This window comes from Panthera leo, chromosome D3 (genome assembly GCF_018350215.1).
Source record: "Panthera leo isolate Ple1 chromosome D3, P.leo_Ple1_pat1.1, whole genome shotgun sequence".
NCBI lineage: Eukaryota > Metazoa > Chordata > Mammalia > Carnivora > Felidae > Panthera > Panthera leo.
The window spans coordinates 44,579,133-44,596,034 of NC_056690.1; the positions used below are offsets into that span (position 1 = coordinate 44,579,133).

The 16,902-nt window shown below is 35.6% G+C and overlaps 1 protein-coding gene across 5 annotated transcripts in view; it reads right to left on the minus strand.

Moving 5' to 3' along the window:
- ESCO1 (establishment of sister chromatid cohesion N-acetyltransferase 1) overlaps window positions 1–16,902 on the minus strand; it is an 81,395-nt gene that overhangs the window by 33,490 nt on the left and 31,003 nt on the right. For all 5 annotated transcript variants that reach the window (XR_006195367.1, XM_042911030.1, XM_042911028.1 and 2 more), the window contains exons 4-8: window positions 12,105–12,207; window positions 9,735–11,867; window positions 4,656–4,767; window positions 2,064–2,124; window positions 668–782 (exon numbers count right to left, since the gene is read on the minus strand). Coding sequence is in view for 4 of the 5 variants with exons in the window: in XM_042911030.1 (XP_042766964.1) it covers window positions 668–782; window positions 2,064–2,124; window positions 4,656–4,767; window positions 9,735–11,285 (1,839 nt within the window). In the remaining variant the exon portion in view is untranslated. The remainder of the gene's footprint in view (window positions 1–667; window positions 783–2,063; window positions 2,125–4,655; window positions 4,768–9,734; window positions 11,868–12,104; window positions 12,208–16,902) is intronic.

The window sequence follows — 16,902 nt, forward strand, 5'->3', positions numbered from 1 at the left end:
TCAATCAAAATATCTCTTTTTCAACTTGTCACCAAACTGTATTTAAGTTCTATTTCAAATTAACTACTGGTTTATCTTCCTGTAAAACACAGTTTAAAAATTATAATATACACTAAAATACAGATATTTAAAATCATTTTATGTATTAAGCTCCATGTTATTTTAATATTTAAACCAACTACTAAAACAAAGTACATCAAACGACATATTAAAGAAAGTAACAGATCTGGGGCTCCTGAGTGGCTCAGTCCATTAAACACCTGACTTTGGCTTAGGTCATGATCTCACGGTTTGTGGGTTTGAGTCCTGCATCAGGCTCTGTGCTGACAGCTTAGAACCTGGAGCCTGCTTCAGATTCTGTGTCTGTCTGTCTCTCTCTCTCTCTCTCAAAAATAAATAAAAATTTTTTTAAAAAAGTAACAAATATAAAGTATCAATCTGTTGTAAATAAAACTAAGAGTATGGATATTTTTTATTTGTTATAGGAGGAACTCACTACTGGGGTTCAAGTTGGGGGATTTCTAATGATACCAGGAATATTTCCATAATGACGATTTATGGTGACAAGCCCCTTTGAAAAAAAAGCAATGAATTTATTCTTTAACAATGTGCATAAGAAAGGTGATTATAACAACACTTCACCAAAAAGGTCAAGTTGGATACTTACTATGATCAACTGTTTTTCATCAACTTTCTCTGCTTCTTTTAGTTTCAAGTCCTTTGGAATTGTTATCTCCAAATGGGAATTACACTTAGGCCAAGAATGATTTGGTGGTGTCTCCCTTTAAAAAAAAAAAAAAAAAAAAAAACACACTATTAAATGTTATAGAGCTATTACCACTTCAAAGAACTAAAAATAAAAAAAAAAAACTTTCTCTATACGACACTCACAAATCTCAATTCCAAGGGGGGTATAAATAACATTTTAAAAATCAAGGGGAGAACACCCAAGAAAATTACTGATTTTCAACAAATAAACAAAAAACTGCTGTACTATAGTTTGAGTAAGTTTCAAGTTTTTCATAGTTTTAGCCATCTGAGTCAGTACAATTTGTCCTAAATACTGTTTTTTAGTAATCTGTAAAGCAAAGTAAGTCAGATTTAATTTAATTTTGACATTAAAGACAGAACCAAGTGCTTCTAAAACACTTAAAACACTTTTACATGTTGATAATACCAGTACTTCAAGGGTTTGCAGAAAAGTGAATTCTCAAAATACTGTTGCTGAAAGTATAAAAAGACACACATCAGACAAAAATATGGCAATGCAGGATAATTCCCATAGCTATTAATTTATCCTAGATATAGTAATACAAACGGGCAAAGATGCATATGTTTATTAAAGAACTTTTTTGGACAGAAATAAGAAACAACCAAAATGTCTATGAAGTAGAGAATTGTTAAATAAACAATGGAATATTCACACAATGAAATTTAATGCAGATTTAAAAGAATGAGGTAATTAAGGTAGAAAAGATGCCCATATTACCCTAAGGGGGAAAAAAAACTATAAAACATATGTATAGGCACAGAAAAAGTAAAATGAAATGAATACTTATGAAAATAATTTTCTTTCTACGTGAAAAACCAGATTATTAGCACAACTTTTTAAGGAAAAATATCCCAAACTCAAAAGTTGGAAGTATAAAATCCTAAAGTTCTGTTAAAAACAAGGCAACAGGTCCAAAATGTAGTTGCTTATGCTAAGCCCCACATTACCAAATCAAGACTTAGTTTTGGCTCTTCTAGAAATGGAATCTTTAACCAGTCAATCAGGAATCATTTAATCAGCACTAGTTAGATAATTTGCCCTAATGATAATCTGCCATTCCCCCTAAAGGAAAGTAACTTTGCAATAATCAACCCATTTTTTCCACCAGTTATAACTTTCCTTAATCCCACTCCTTTCTGCCTATAAGTCTTTCATGTTACAGCTCCTTTCTATCTGCCACACTGAATGCTGCCCAATTTGAATTGATTTTCAAATAAACAAAAACTGTAAAAGCCTCAGTTTATCTTTCAATTGTTCCTATATTTACTCTTGTATTAAACTAATGTCTTACCTGTTATCACTGGTCTTAGATGTTTGGTTACTGAGTATAGTGTGTTGTTTGGGAGTTGAACCTGTAATTTAATCAAGAAGATGAGTTAAACCTTAAGCTTTGTACTAGCTCTCCATCTAATAGTTGCAAATCATTACGAAGAAAAAAGAATACACTAAATGTTTTATTTTTTTAAGTTTATTTACTTATTTTGAGAGAGAGAGAGAGCATGTGAAAGGGGATAGGCAAAGAGTGAGAGAGGGAGAGAGAGAATCCCAAGCAGGCTCCATGCTGTCAGCCCATGTTGGGGCTCAATCTCACACACCGTGAGATCATTACCTGAGCAGAAATCAAGAGTCGTACATTTAACCAGCTGAGCCACCCAGGCAACTCTAAATGTTTTCTTTTTAATGAAACCATTTGATAAAATTAGGCCCCCTTCCTAGAAATTACTCTTCAGAAGTATAAAAGTTCTACAGAGTCACAAAGAAATCCAACGGTAGATTAACAGTTTGCCTCTAGTTTCACCAATTACTAGCACTGAACAACATAGGAAATTGTATAAATGCCCGTATAATTATATAATCTCTACATGGAAATAAATGGGAACACCTCTTCGTTTAAAAAAACCCTGAAGTCTCACAAGAAACAGTAAGTGTTGGCAAGAATGTGGAGAAAAAGGGGCGCCTGGGTGGCTCAGTCGGTTGAGCGTCCAACTTCAGCTCAGGTCACGATCTCACGGTTCGTGAGTTCGAGCCCCACGTCAGGCTCTGGGCTGATGGCTCAGAGCCTGGAGCCTGCTTCCGATTCTGTGTCTCCCTCTCTCTCTGCCCCTCCCCCAGTCATGCTCTGTCTCTGTCTCAAAAATAAATAAACATTAAAAAAAAAATTAAAAAAAAAAAAAGAATGTGGAGAAAAAGAAACCCTCGTGCATGACAGGTGGGAATACAAATTGGTGTAGCTACCGTAAAAAACAGTATGGAGGTTCCTCAAAAAATAAAAAATAGAATTACCATATGATCCAGTCATTCCACTACTAGGTATTTACCAAAGAATACAAAATGCTAATTTAAAAAGATGTTTATTGCAGAATTATCTATAATAGCCTAATTATGGAAGCAACTCAAGTGTCCATTGATGGATGAATGGATTAAAAATGTGGCATATATACAATGGAATATTACTCAGCCATCAAAAAGAATGAAATCTTGTCATTTGCAACATGGATGGAGCTAGAGTGTACAATGCTAAGTGAAATAAGTCAGTCAGAGAAAGACAAATAGAGTACTATATGATCTCACTCATACGAAAGAATTTAAGAAACAAAACAAAGGAAAAAAGAAACAAATACTCTTAAATATAGAGAACTGGTGGTTACCAGAAAGGAGATGAGTGAGGGATGGATGAAATAGGTGAAGGAGATTAAGAGTATACTTATCATGAGCACTGAGTAATGTACAGAATTGCTGAATCATTGTATTATACACCTGAAACTAATATAAAACTGTATATTATACTGTAATTTTTAAAATTATAGTTTCTGAAGTTTTAATATTAATAAATAACGCAATAATTCATTTTATTTTCTAAAAAATAACTGCATTTCTCATATTTATATTGTGCTTTCCCTTCCTCCACGAAAAGTTTAAATAATACGTAATAGAAGAAATTATCTGACTTCAGTATACCACTCTAAGTATTTCCTTTAGCAGAGAGAAACAAGAATGAGGAATTTGGAATTTCTTTCCATATGCCCTTGTGCTTCATCTGATAATGGTGAGCAAATCTTCACCCAACAGCTCAAATAATGTACTGTCAAGGATGTTTTCAAGGTTACGAAAAAAATCTTTGTATGGTATAACTGCACAAATTGCAGAATCTATTTAATTTTTTATTTTTTAAGTAAGCTCTACCAACTGAGCCAGTCAGGCGCCCCTGCAGCATTTGTTAAATCCTTTCAAAAACAAAATCACTAAGATGGAAAACTGAGTAACTCAGGATTGAAGATAAGAATCTGAAGTGGAAAAGCACAAATAATCAGCTGTATTTGAGAAATAAGCTTCTACCACTAACTTAGGCAATTCATTAAGACATACTTCTCCAGAAAGTAAGTTACAAACAAAATAAAAGATTTAAGACAAAGACCTTCTGGTAGCAAGTCAAAGAGTCATATTTAAGTACTTTGTTTTTTCTTTATTTTAGAGAGAGAGCATGAGCAAGGGAGAGGGGCAGATACAGCAGGGAGAGAGAGAATCTCAAGCAGGCTTCACACTCAGCGCAGAGCCCAATGCAGAGTTCAATCCCATGACCCTAAGATCATGACTTAAGCCAAAACCAAGAGTTGGACACTCAACTGACTAAGCCACCCAGGTGCCCCCATACTTAAGTACTTTAAACAAGGTAAGAAAGAGAAGCAATTCTGCCCCGAAGAATGGTGATAAAGATTTTTAAAAAACAAAAAAAGAATGGTGATAATTACACATTTGAAAAACATATACAATATGGTTCAGAAGGATTTAACTGGCCTATTTGGTAGTCAATATTGTTTCCTATCATACTGACAAAAATATCTCTGAACACTGAGAAAACCAAATGATAGTTTCAAAGTTTTACCTGGAAATTTATTCTCTCCTGTATCAACTTTTGCTTGATTGAGTGAAGCTGAAACAGAGGTATTTCCCACGGGATTGTTTTGAAGCTTGGATTCCAAACACAGACTGAAATTCTGAACATACAACATTCAAATTGTTACTACTTGCTTTCATATCAATCTTTGGGACTCATCCCAAGACACTTTCAGTGAATGCATACTAAGAAAATTTAAGATAATACTTCATAGTTGGGGTAATTCACACTGATATGCTTTAAGAGTCTCTTCATGATCTCTCCCACAACCACCCTCTCCGCATCAGCTCCCATTATTCCCCTTCATGCTACACCGAAGAACTTGCAAATCCCACAGATATATTTTGGTTCTATACTTTTTCTGTTTCATCCATCTAAACCTGCACTGTCCAATAGAGTAGCCACTACCTCACCTGACTATTGAGCACTTAAAATGTAGTTAGTATGACTGATTTGAGATTATACTGTCAATATAAAGCACAGATTTTTAAGACTTATTACAAAAAAGTAAAATAGGTCTACTTATAAAATTATATGCTGAAATGAAAGTATTTCTATATGACAGGTTAAATAAAATACTTTAATCTTACCAGTTTATCATTCTTTTTTAACGTGGCTACCAGAAAATTTTAAATCATGTGGTTCACATTACACTTCTACTGGATAATGCTAATCTAGAACCTCTCCCCCTGTATAAATTCAACCCATTACTTAAATATTAACCTCTTCTATGAAGCTTTGCCAAGTTTCTCCATGCCCTTTTCCCAAGTTTGGAATAATTTTCCATCTTCTTCACCTCTACCTCTTTCATGTCCTTATTACTATTTTCAATTGGTTGTTTTTGATTCATCTTCTACAACTTTTTTTTTAACGTTTATTTATTTTTGAGACAGAGAGACAGAGCATGAACAGGGGAGGGTCAGAGACAGAGGGAGACACAGAATCTGAAACAGGCTCCAGGCTCTGAGCTGTCAGCACAGAGCCCAACACGGGGCTCGAACTCATGGACTGCGAGATCACGACCTGAGCCGAAGTCGGACGCTTAACCGACTGAGCCACCCAGGCACCCCAAGCTTCTATAACTCTTAAGAGCAAAGATATTCTATTCATTTTTGTATTCCCAAAATCCCCTAAATCAGAACACTATCAAAGGTGATAATAACTACCAAAAGAAAATAATATTCCAAGCTCTATCCAACATTGGCTGTATCTGTATTGTGATTATTACACTCAACTATGTAACATTATTTTGAATATTTTTGAAAAAGTGAACAAGTTTTATCACTGACAAAGCAGAAAAATTAAAAACAAGAGCAATGACTAATTAATCTCCATTAAATAGGAAGGAATTTAGGAAGTTACTGGCTTAAAAAAAGAATCACAAAATAATTGGGCTTTAAAATTCATAAAGTTCAAATAATTTAAATTCAGCCCAAAGAATTCAGAGAAGCCCTATCAAACATCATCATTTCTCAGTACTGCTGAAACTGACATCAAAATTACAAGCAGCCATAGAAAAAGATTTCATATGATACAGGGTTTGTTTTTATATTCTCCTTCCTCCCCAAGTATAAAATGGCTACATTCTGAAACCAGACAATCTCAGTTTAATAAAAAATTTTTTTTTAAACGTTTATTTATTTTTGAGACAGAGAGAGACAGAGCATGAATGGGGGAGAGTCAGAGAGAGGGAGACACAGAATTGAAACAGGCTCCGGGCTCTGAGCTGCTAGCACAGGGGCCCGATGCAGGGCTCGAACTCACAGACCGTGAGATCGTGACCTGAGCCGAAGTCGGCGCTCAACCGACTGAGCCACCCAGGCGCCCCAGACAATCTCAGTTTAAATCCTAGCTCGGGGCGCCTGGGTGGCGCAGTCGGTTAAGCGTCCGACTTCAGCCAGGTCACGATCTCACGGTCCGTGAGTTCGAGCCCCGCGTCAGGCTCTGGGCTGATGGCTCGGAGCCTGGAGCCTGTTTCCGATTCTGTGTCTCCCTCTCTCTCTGCCCCTCCCCCATTCATGCTCTGTCTCTCTCTGTCCCAAAAATAAATAAAAAAAAAAAAAAACGTTGAAAAAAAAAAATTTTTTTTTAAAAAAATAAATCCTAGCTCTACCACTTAAATGTCACTCAGGTAAAAGTTACTTAAATTCCTAAGTCTCATTCCCCTCACCTGTAATATGTAGATAATAATAGAAACCATAGCGTAGACTATAGTGATAATTTTATGAAGCTCTCCTCTGACTAACAAAGAGGCAGTGTTAACCAAAGGCTATTATGTCATTAACCAAAAGCTGCTGTGATGGTTGAACAAAGCTGCCACAATTCTTAGTGCTTATGAATAAAGAGAAATCTCTTAAGTGACTGCTACAATGTAAATTCTTTAAAGGCAGAACACATTTGTCTTCTGGAGCCTAGCACAAAATCTTGGACATAGCAGGCACTCAACTATGTCATGAACTAACATAATTACCACATTCCTGATCACTCTGTGAAAGTGATTGCATCAGTGGTATTGGTGAAAAGAAGAGAAACAACCTAAAAGTGCTTTCAACTTGCACAAAACCAAGTTAGCAAAAAACAAAACAAAAGAAAAACAAAAACCACACACATATATACACAAACTATGCTAGCATTTATGTAAACATTTAAAACACAAACAGTGCTAAGTATTCTTTATGGATATACATAAATAGTGAAATCATAAAAACAAAAAAGGAAAGATCCACACCAACTTCACAAACTCATTTTAACTCTGGGAAGAGAGGTGAATGGAAAGAAGAGGGAGATAAGGTCTTTTCCTGTATCTGTAACATACTTTTCTTATTTTAAAAGACCTGAATTCAATAAAATGTTGTTTTTTTTTTTTTTTTTCAAATTTGGGTGGTAAACAAGAGTATGTTAAGTTTCTATAGTATTCTGAATGTTTAAAATAGTCAAGAATTTATAAATGTAAATAAAATTTTTAACACAAGTTTCATAGGACAGTTTCTCATAATGCACCTTGAGAGAAACTGTATAAATCCAAAGCACATTCCAATAAAAACAGTATTACAGGTCAAAATAATGTGGTCCAAGTAAGCATCTCTATTCTAGTACTCCAAAGGATTACATTTCTTATTCTTCGATATAACTGTCCACAAACTGAGGGTTTCTTTTTAATTTTATTTTAATTGACACACAATGTTAACATTAATGTCAGGTATACACATAGTGATTCAACACCTCTCTATACATTATGCTATGCTCACCATAAGTGTAACTACCATCTATCATCATACAACACTATTACAATACCAGTAACTATATATTCCCTATATTGTACCTTTTATTCTCATGACTTATCCCACAAACTGAGTTTTGACAGGCATTTATGCAGCAAGGAGTTAGAAGATAAACTCCTGAAGATATATACTCCAGGAGAAGATACACCTGGACTATAGCTATCAATTTGCTGACAAAACATACCCTGAAAAGAAAGCCACTCCATCTCTGATGTAAACCACCCTTGTTACACTACCAGTCACTACTTACTTCTAATTACTGTCACTATTTGAATAATTATCTTCTAATTGATGCTTTCATTCCCATTTGTTCAGAAAATAAAATCTAAGAGTACCATATGGTATCTGTTCCCTTTTTAATTTGATTTGTAGTCCATGAGAATAGACAATGATCTATTTTCATGGCTTCTGGCAAGAAGCCCAGATTCCTCATTCATTCAACTTTGCTCCTACAACAAAATGCCTCCAAAAGGAACTTTAAATCATTCCTAAAACTTAGGATGACTTGACCTTTCCCTCTACTCATTATGACTTTTTTCTCAAGTGCTCTAATGTTCAAAGTATGCAATTGTAGAAAAAATGCTGGGCTGAGAAGCAGAACACCTAAAAATTGAATCCTATTTTTGTCCCCAAACATGTGACCTAAATTACATTCCTCCACTGCTCTAAATTTTCTCATCACAAAACAATTGAAACAAATTAGTGAAGTTTTTCACATATGTATCATAGAGCTCCATTTTTTATACATAAAAAATTTCTTATAGGTTTATATATTGGTATTTTACCTATGATTTAATTTGGCGGGAAAAATCAGCTCAGCTGCTTTTATAGTTTCAAACTACCTCAGATAATCATTAAAGTTTCTTCTAGCTATTAGATTGTTTTTCCTTTTTTTCAAGATTGTTTTTCAACTTACCATTTTTAAAATTCTTCACCACTACAATCTTACTCTAAAACTGAAGACTGAATTATTTACATCTTTCAGACATTTTATTTGCCCAACTGTTCAAAATGGTCACACAAGTCAAACTGAAAGGCTCCCTACTACCAGAAATAAATGTTTAATTTTTAAATTTTATCAGGTGGAAAAAAAGGGGCTGATTTGTGCCAGCTGAAATTAATTTTAACAATTTGGTCAGAATAAGGCCCAACTTTAATTTCTATATTTTAGTCACTATGAAACATAGTTTCTGTAGTTGCAATTAATAGAAAAAGCAAATCGGTGTGTTAAATGAAAAAGAAAAGCTAGGGGGTATGGGAAAGGGCAAAATGAGTAAAGGGCAGTGGAAGATACAGGTTTCCAATTATGGAATGAAGAAGTCATGGGAATAAAAAGTAGAGCATAGGGAATATAATCAACAATATTATAATAGCACTGCATGGTAACAGGTGATAACTAAACTTGTGGTGAGCAAAGCAGAACATAAAGAGATACTGAATCACTATGTTGTACACCAAAAACTAATATAACATGGTGTGTCAATTATACTCAAAAAAATACAAAAAAAAAAAAAAAAAAGCCAGAATTCAACAGGTTTATGCTTCACATAAAATAAAAATGAAAAGTGAAAATAAGAAAGCAATGAGAAGCATTTACATGAATGTGAGACCTCTAAAGGAGTCAAGTTAGTCGTCTCACTACAAGACTGAGTTAAAATTGAATAGGCTACCTTAACAAATGATTCCTGTCTTTTACAACTTGATTCTTAAGCTGAAATACATTGTAAAACTTATTTAATAAGAAGGTACTCCTGCAACTCTACTGTGCATAATAAAAATAAATTACCTTATCTGGTGTTGATTCAAAAGAATCTTTCATCTGGTTATCCAACGGTGGGTCAGGAGGTGGTTTTATCTGATTATCCAAATGACAATTTTCAGAAGCCCTTTTTGAAGTTTTATTAATTTCAACTGTAACATCATTAACTTTAACTTCTTCAGAATTAATTTCTTTAGTTTCTTCCTGCTGGCAACCTATATTTTTGTCATCAGGTGGTTTTGTCCCTAAAACTGTACTTGGAGTTGCCGGATGATGCATTTCTAAGGCTGGTAGTGAAAAACTGGTTCGTATTAAGCCCAATTTAGGGGAAACTTGAGAGTCCAACTTATTTTGCTGCACAGAGTTAAATTTTGAGAGTTTAATTTTAGTCCAGTTGGAGTTCTTTTTAGTTGAGCTGTTTATTCCATTTAATATACATTTCACAGGCTTTGTTTTTCTACTGGGAAAGAAACGATTGCATGGAACATCCTGATTTGTTTCCTTCTGATGAAGTATTTGTCTTTCATTATTAGTCTCTTCCAAGTTTATTTCTGTAGGCTTCTCCTCCTTTACACTTTCCATTTGTGAAGATTCCTTTTTTACCTCTACAGTATCTGACTCAATTTCACCAGCAATTTCTTCACAGAGCTGGAGAATACTACCCCGTTTGCTCTTTCCCGCTTGCTCCAGCTCATTATCTACACTTTGTTCAGGCACTGATGGCTGTGGACTTTTTTGGGATTTTGCACTAGTATTCACTTGCGTATGAACTGACTTCTTCATCTCATTCTTTTTAGAGACTGCTGAACTAACCATTTTTGATCTTTTTATCTCAGAAGTTACAGGCACAGATTTTGTTTCCTCTTTTCTAGTATTCTTCTGAAGACACTTTTCAGATCCTTTTATGCACTGAGAATTACAAGTATAAGCTGTCTGATGCTCTACTTTGCGTTTTTTTCCTTTGGGGGAATTTATTACTTCATTAATTACTAGATTTTCATCCTCTTTAGTGTCAGACTTTATTTCCGGTACTTTTCTTTTCACATGTTTTTGACTTGTTTTAACTTTATTAGATTTACTTTGAGTATTGTTACAGTGCTCTTTTCTTGGTGGCAAACTCTGTTTAGCTGCTTGAACTTGACCCTGAATTTCTCTATTACGCAGAGACCTTGTTGAAACTTCTGTTAACTGTTGAAGTCTCTGTGACCTCCGGTTAAACTGTTCATTTGATTTAGGAGTTCCATGCACTGACTTTTTCTGAGGTAATTTTTTCTTTTTTGTAGATTCTTGTTGTGAATGTCCCTTCACAGTCACCATATTTTTATTAGTGGACTTGCTAGCTTTTTTATCATTGGATGCCGCTTTTGCTGACCTTGTACTCATGCATGTTCCTAATTCAGATTGATTTATTTTACTCTCACTAGAAGATTTAACCAGTGATTTGATAGTTTCCTTGGGGCCTGATTTTTTTGCCAGATTCGTTTGAGAACCTTGAATTTGTGTTTCTAAATTCTTATCTTCACTTTTTTTAATAACACTGGAGGAATTTTCTTTTGATTTCTCCTGAATGGACATCATTCCTAAGGTCCTCCTTTTCTCAGTAGTATTTGAGAGGATGTTTGTGTCCTGGTAGGTGTGAATGCTGAATGTCTAGTATTATTCTGAGAAGGTCTTAAAAATCAACTTTGAGGCTGATGTACATTTTCAACAAAAATACCGGTTTGCTTCAAATAAGGTTTCAGTCATCCCTAGGACATGAGAAAAGCTGGTATGAAGGCTAAAAGATATTTGCTTTACTTTTGGGCAAGGCAATAGAAATCTGAGGAAAATTTAATTCTAATTTGATATTTTTATAATTTTTTATGAAAAAAACTTAATTCAGGTTCAAACTGTTTTGTTAATTTTTCAATTAATTATGGTTTTCAGGCCTAGCCCTATTACTGGAGGAGTTATTTATCACTGACCTGTTTTGACAAAGATTTTGAAAACTTTTTTCTTCTGAAGTCTACAGTTACTGGACTTCGATTCATTTGAAACATGTCTTACAGCTAGTAGGTTTCTCTCCTTGTTTGCTGAGACTGTTAGTTTAAAGTTCTTATCTAACCTTTTTAGTTTAATAAAATACTCTATTAATACAGATTTCCTTTTGTGCTGCCATTTCTGAAAAATTAAAAAAAATTAAAATTAAATTTTGTACAATCCAAGAAATATGGCAATGCTAATACTATACAGAAATAATCTGATTTATGTAAAATCTAACTTCTCTTTTTTAATTAATCTATAAATTTAAAGTTAATAGAAAAAAGTATCCCAACTACATTCTTATAAGTAATCAATGACTTGTCTTATATAAATACACAATAGTCGAAAATCAGTTTATTCCTTGATATTACTTACAATTCTTTTCCCACAAGATAGAACTGATCTTTCAGCCACCATAACTCATGAAAATTTGACAAAATCATTCCTTAAAATATTCTCTTAACACATTACACAGCACCTAAGGAGGGGGGAAAAGAAAGTGTATTTTAAAATGTTTAAAAGGTGCAAAGGAAATATGCAAATTATTCATTCACCACTCATTATATACAACACTCCACAATTTTACCCTGTCTTACCATTAGTCTTCAGAATTCACTTTATACATACCAATAACTTTAGTATTTCTAACCTGAGGTAAACTACCCATTTTATGCTGTAGAAAAAAAGTTTAAAAATAAAACTGCAATTCATAATATGTACATATAATAGGTTAAAGTGGTAAAGTAAAATCCTATTTTGAAGAAAAAGAGTGCACATAAATAACTACTTGTACACAGAAAAACACTGATATACAATTGAAAAGGCAGATTTAAACACACATTTACCTCTACTCTCATGTAAAACCTACTTTAAAAAAGCAATAGATTAAAACAAGACAAAACCAGAAATCCAAAGAATAAATAAAAGAGCAAATGGTGAAAATAAAAATATGTAAGCTGCAAAGAATGATAAATAATAACCTCCAGACTCAAGAAAACTTGAATCCTAAGCTAGAAATGGGGAAACTGAGAAGTAGCTCTACTTAAAACCACAGAATCCCCAAAAACTCAGTAATTGGAAATATCAGGCTCCGCCAGAGATGAGGATGAAAAAAGAACTCAAAAACACAGAAAGATTCCAAGACTGCCATTCCAATTACTAGCACCCGGAAAGGTGCTAGTCTTTCTTTGGTCTGGGGACTCAGGACAGCTGAGGGAAGAAGTATCATACTGACAATAGAAGGAATAAGTAGGAGTACACACAGTGATTGCTGAAACCCACTCCCTACACCTAAACTTCTCTTTTGCCTACTCAAGAGACTCCTAGAGGAGGCAGCCAAGACTGTACCTTCCGGGAAGATGGTTTTCTAATGAATTTGACAGGCCTAGAGATAAAAGATCCAAAAAAAATACTGATAGGACCTGCAGTCTGTAGTAGTCCATAGTCCATAAGCACAAGCACCCTCTCTCTGTCTCTCACACCCTACAGTCAAGAAACTACCAGCCCGTCTACCATCCAAACACACAAAACTTTCAAATCAGTTTTTAGTGTCTCACTTGTAACCCTGAGCAAATAAACAAGAATAACCATATACGTAAGAAAAACCTTAAAATGAAAAAACATGAAACAAATAGCTTGGCAAAAACAAACTATGCAGAGCCAAAAACTAAAAATAAGCCAATCCATCCATGAAACAAATATACAAGAACATTCACAGTAAAAAAAAAAAAAAAAAAAAAGGAACACGTGAAAATTAAAACTACCAAAAAATTTAAAAAGTCAATAAAAGCATTAGAAGATGACGGTAAGAAGATCTCATATAAAGTCAAACAAAAAAGACAGATATGGCAAATAGGAGACAAAATATAAGAAGAAAATTAAAAGGCAATCTGTATCAAAATAACACCAGCATTCTTCACAGAGCTAAAACAAACCACCCTAAAATTTGTATGAAACTAAAAAAGAGCCTGAATAGCCAAAGCAAACTTGAAAAAGAAAACCAAAGCTGGAGGCATCACAATCCCAGACTTCAAGATGTATTACAAAGCTGTAATCATCAAGACAGTATGGTACTGGTACAAGAACAGACACATAGATCAATGGAACAGAATAGACAACCCAGAAATGGACCCACAAACGTATGGCCAAATAATCTTTGACAAAGCAGGAAAGAATATCCAATGGAAAAAAGTCTCTTCAGCAAATGGTGTTGGGAAAACTGGACAGCGACATGCAGAAGCATGAATATATGTATATATTACTCAGCAACCAAAAAGAATGAAATCTTTGCCATTTGCAACTACGTGGATGGAACTAGAGGGTATTATGCTAAGTGAAAGTAGTCAGAGAAAGACAAATATCATATGACTTCACTCGTATGAGGACTTTAAGACACAGAACAGATGAACACAAGGGAAGCGAAACAAAAATATAAAAACAGGGAGGGGGACAAAACATGAGAGATTCTTAAACATGGAGAACAAAGGGTTACTGGAGGGGTTGTGGGAGGGGGGATGGGCTAAATGGGTAAGGTGCATTAAGGAATCTACTGAAATCACTGTTGCACTATATGCTAACTAACATGGATATAAATTTAAAAAATAATAATAAAAAAAACCCCTTGGGCCACCTGGAAAAACCAGGATAATCTCCTCATCCCTCCATCCCCCCCCCCCAAAAAAAAGAAAAGAAAAGAGAAAAACAGGGGCACCTGGATGGTTTAGTTAAGCGTCCGACTTCAGCTCAGGTCATGATCTCACAGTTCGTGGGCTCAAGCCCTGTGTTGGGCTCTGTGCTGACAGCTTAAGAGCCTGGAGCCTGCTTCAGATTCAGTGTCTCCCACGCTCTCTGCCCCTCCCCCACTTGCACTCGCTGTCTCTCAGAAATAAACATTAAAAAAATTTTTCTTAATAATTAAAAAAAGAGAAAGAAATGAGTTGCCAGATTAAAAGGGCCCAGAGCACCTAGCACAATGGATTTAAAAAGAATGTTATAAAGTATATCATGAGGAGAAAAAGATGTCCCTCAAGCTTCTAGGGACTGGGAAAAAATCTTGACCACACATATATTATACATGCAAATTATTACCTGCAGGGCAAAAAAAGAAAAAAATTGGGGCGCCTGGGTGGCTCAGTCGGTTAAGCGTCCGACTTCAGCCCGGGTCACGATCTCACAGTCCGTGAGTTCGAGCCCCGCATCGGGCTCTGCGCTGATGGCTCAGAGCCTGGAGCCTGCTTCCGATTCTGTCTCCCTCTCTCTCTGCCCCTCCCCCCTTCATGCTCTGTCTCTCTCTGTCTCAAAAATAAGCGTTAAAAAAAAAAAAAAAAAAAGAAAAGAAAAAAATTATTAGTATGTGAATTCATTAAGGTGAATAAAAAAATTTTAAATAAAAAGTTTTAAATAACAATTAGCTGAAATACATAATAGAAGAAAATATCACATACCAGTTTATAACAACACACATACACAAATCAACTTAGAAAGTAATGGGGTATGGGGTGCCTGGGTGGCTCAGTCAGTTGCGCTTCTAGTCATGATCTCACAGCTTGTGAGTCTGAGCCCCACATAGGGCTCTGTTCTGACAGCTCGAAGCCTGGAGCCTGCTTTGGATTCTCTGTCTCCCTCTCTCTGTCTGCCCCTCCCCCACTCACACTCTGTCCCTCTCTCTCTCTGTCTCTCTCTCAAAAAATAAACATTAAAAAAAAAATGAAAGTAATGCGGTGTATGGGGCGCCTGGGTGACCCAGTTGGGCAGCCAACTCTTGATCTCAGCTCAGGTCATGAAATCACAGTTTGTGAGATTGAGCCCTGCATCCAGCTCTGCGATGATGGCATGGAGCCTGCTTTGGATTCAGTCTCTCCTTCTCTCTGCCCTTGCCCCACTTGTGCTCTGTCTCTCAAAAAATTAACTTAAAAAAAAAAAAAAAAAAAGAATTCCAAACACTTAAAAAAAAAAAAGTAATGGGTGTAGATTTGTGTCACTTAGTTGTAATAATTAACAATTTAGTTCCGGGACACCTGGGTGGCTCAGTCCGTTGAGCATCCGACTTCGGCTCAGGTCATGATCTCATGGTTTGTGAGTTCGAGCCCCACATCGGGCTCTGTGCTGTCAGTTCAGAGCCTGGAGCCTGCTTCAGATTCTGTGTCTCCCTCTCTCTCTGTTCCTCCCCCATACATGCTCTGTCTCTCAAAAAATGAATAAACATTAAAAAAAAAAGTTTTTAAAAAAGAAAAACAATTTAGTTCCCACACATCGATAAACAGGAGAGTAATGCAAGATTTGCGCCAAAAATAGGCTCAAGTGCATGAAGCAAGTTATTACATACAAAGGTAGTATGAATCTAATTACTTCCAAATTAATGAAGATAAGATTATTCAACATTTGGTGTGTCACCAAAGGCAAGGGAAACAAGAGCTAACATGAACTACTGGGGCTTCATCAAGATAACAGGCTTCTGTACAGCAAAGGAAACAATCAATAAAACTAAAAGGCAGCCTAAAGAATGGGAGAAGATATTTGCAAATTGATATATGTGATGAAGGGTTAGTATCTAAAATCTATAAAGAACTTACCAAAACTCAACACCCACAAAACAAATAATCCAGTTAAAAAATGGGCAGAAGATATGGATAGACTCGTTTCCAGAGAAGACATCCAGACAGCTAACAGACACAGTAAGAGATGCTCATCATCACTCATCACTAGGTAAATACCAATCAAAACCACAATGAGATACCACCTGATACCTGTCACAATGGCTAAAATTAACCACACAAGAAAAAACAGGTGTTGACGAGAATGCAGAGAAAGGGGAAACCTCTTGGGCTGCCGGTGGGAATGAAAACTGGTGCAGTCACTCTGGAGAACAGCACTGAGGTTCCTCAAGAAACTAAAAATAGAACTACCCTACGATCCAACACCTGCATTGTTAGGTATTTATCCAAAGGATACAAAAATACAGATTTGAAGGGGTATATGCAACCCAAGGTTTAGGGCGGCATTATCAACAATAGCCAAACTGAGGAGAGAGCCCAAATCTCCACTGACGACTGATGAATGGATAAAGATGTGGTGCTGGGGCATCTGGGTGGCTCAGTCAGCTCGTGAGTTCAAGCCCCGTGTCGGGCTCTGTGCTGACAGCTCAGAGCCTGGAGCCTGCTCGGATTCTGTGTCT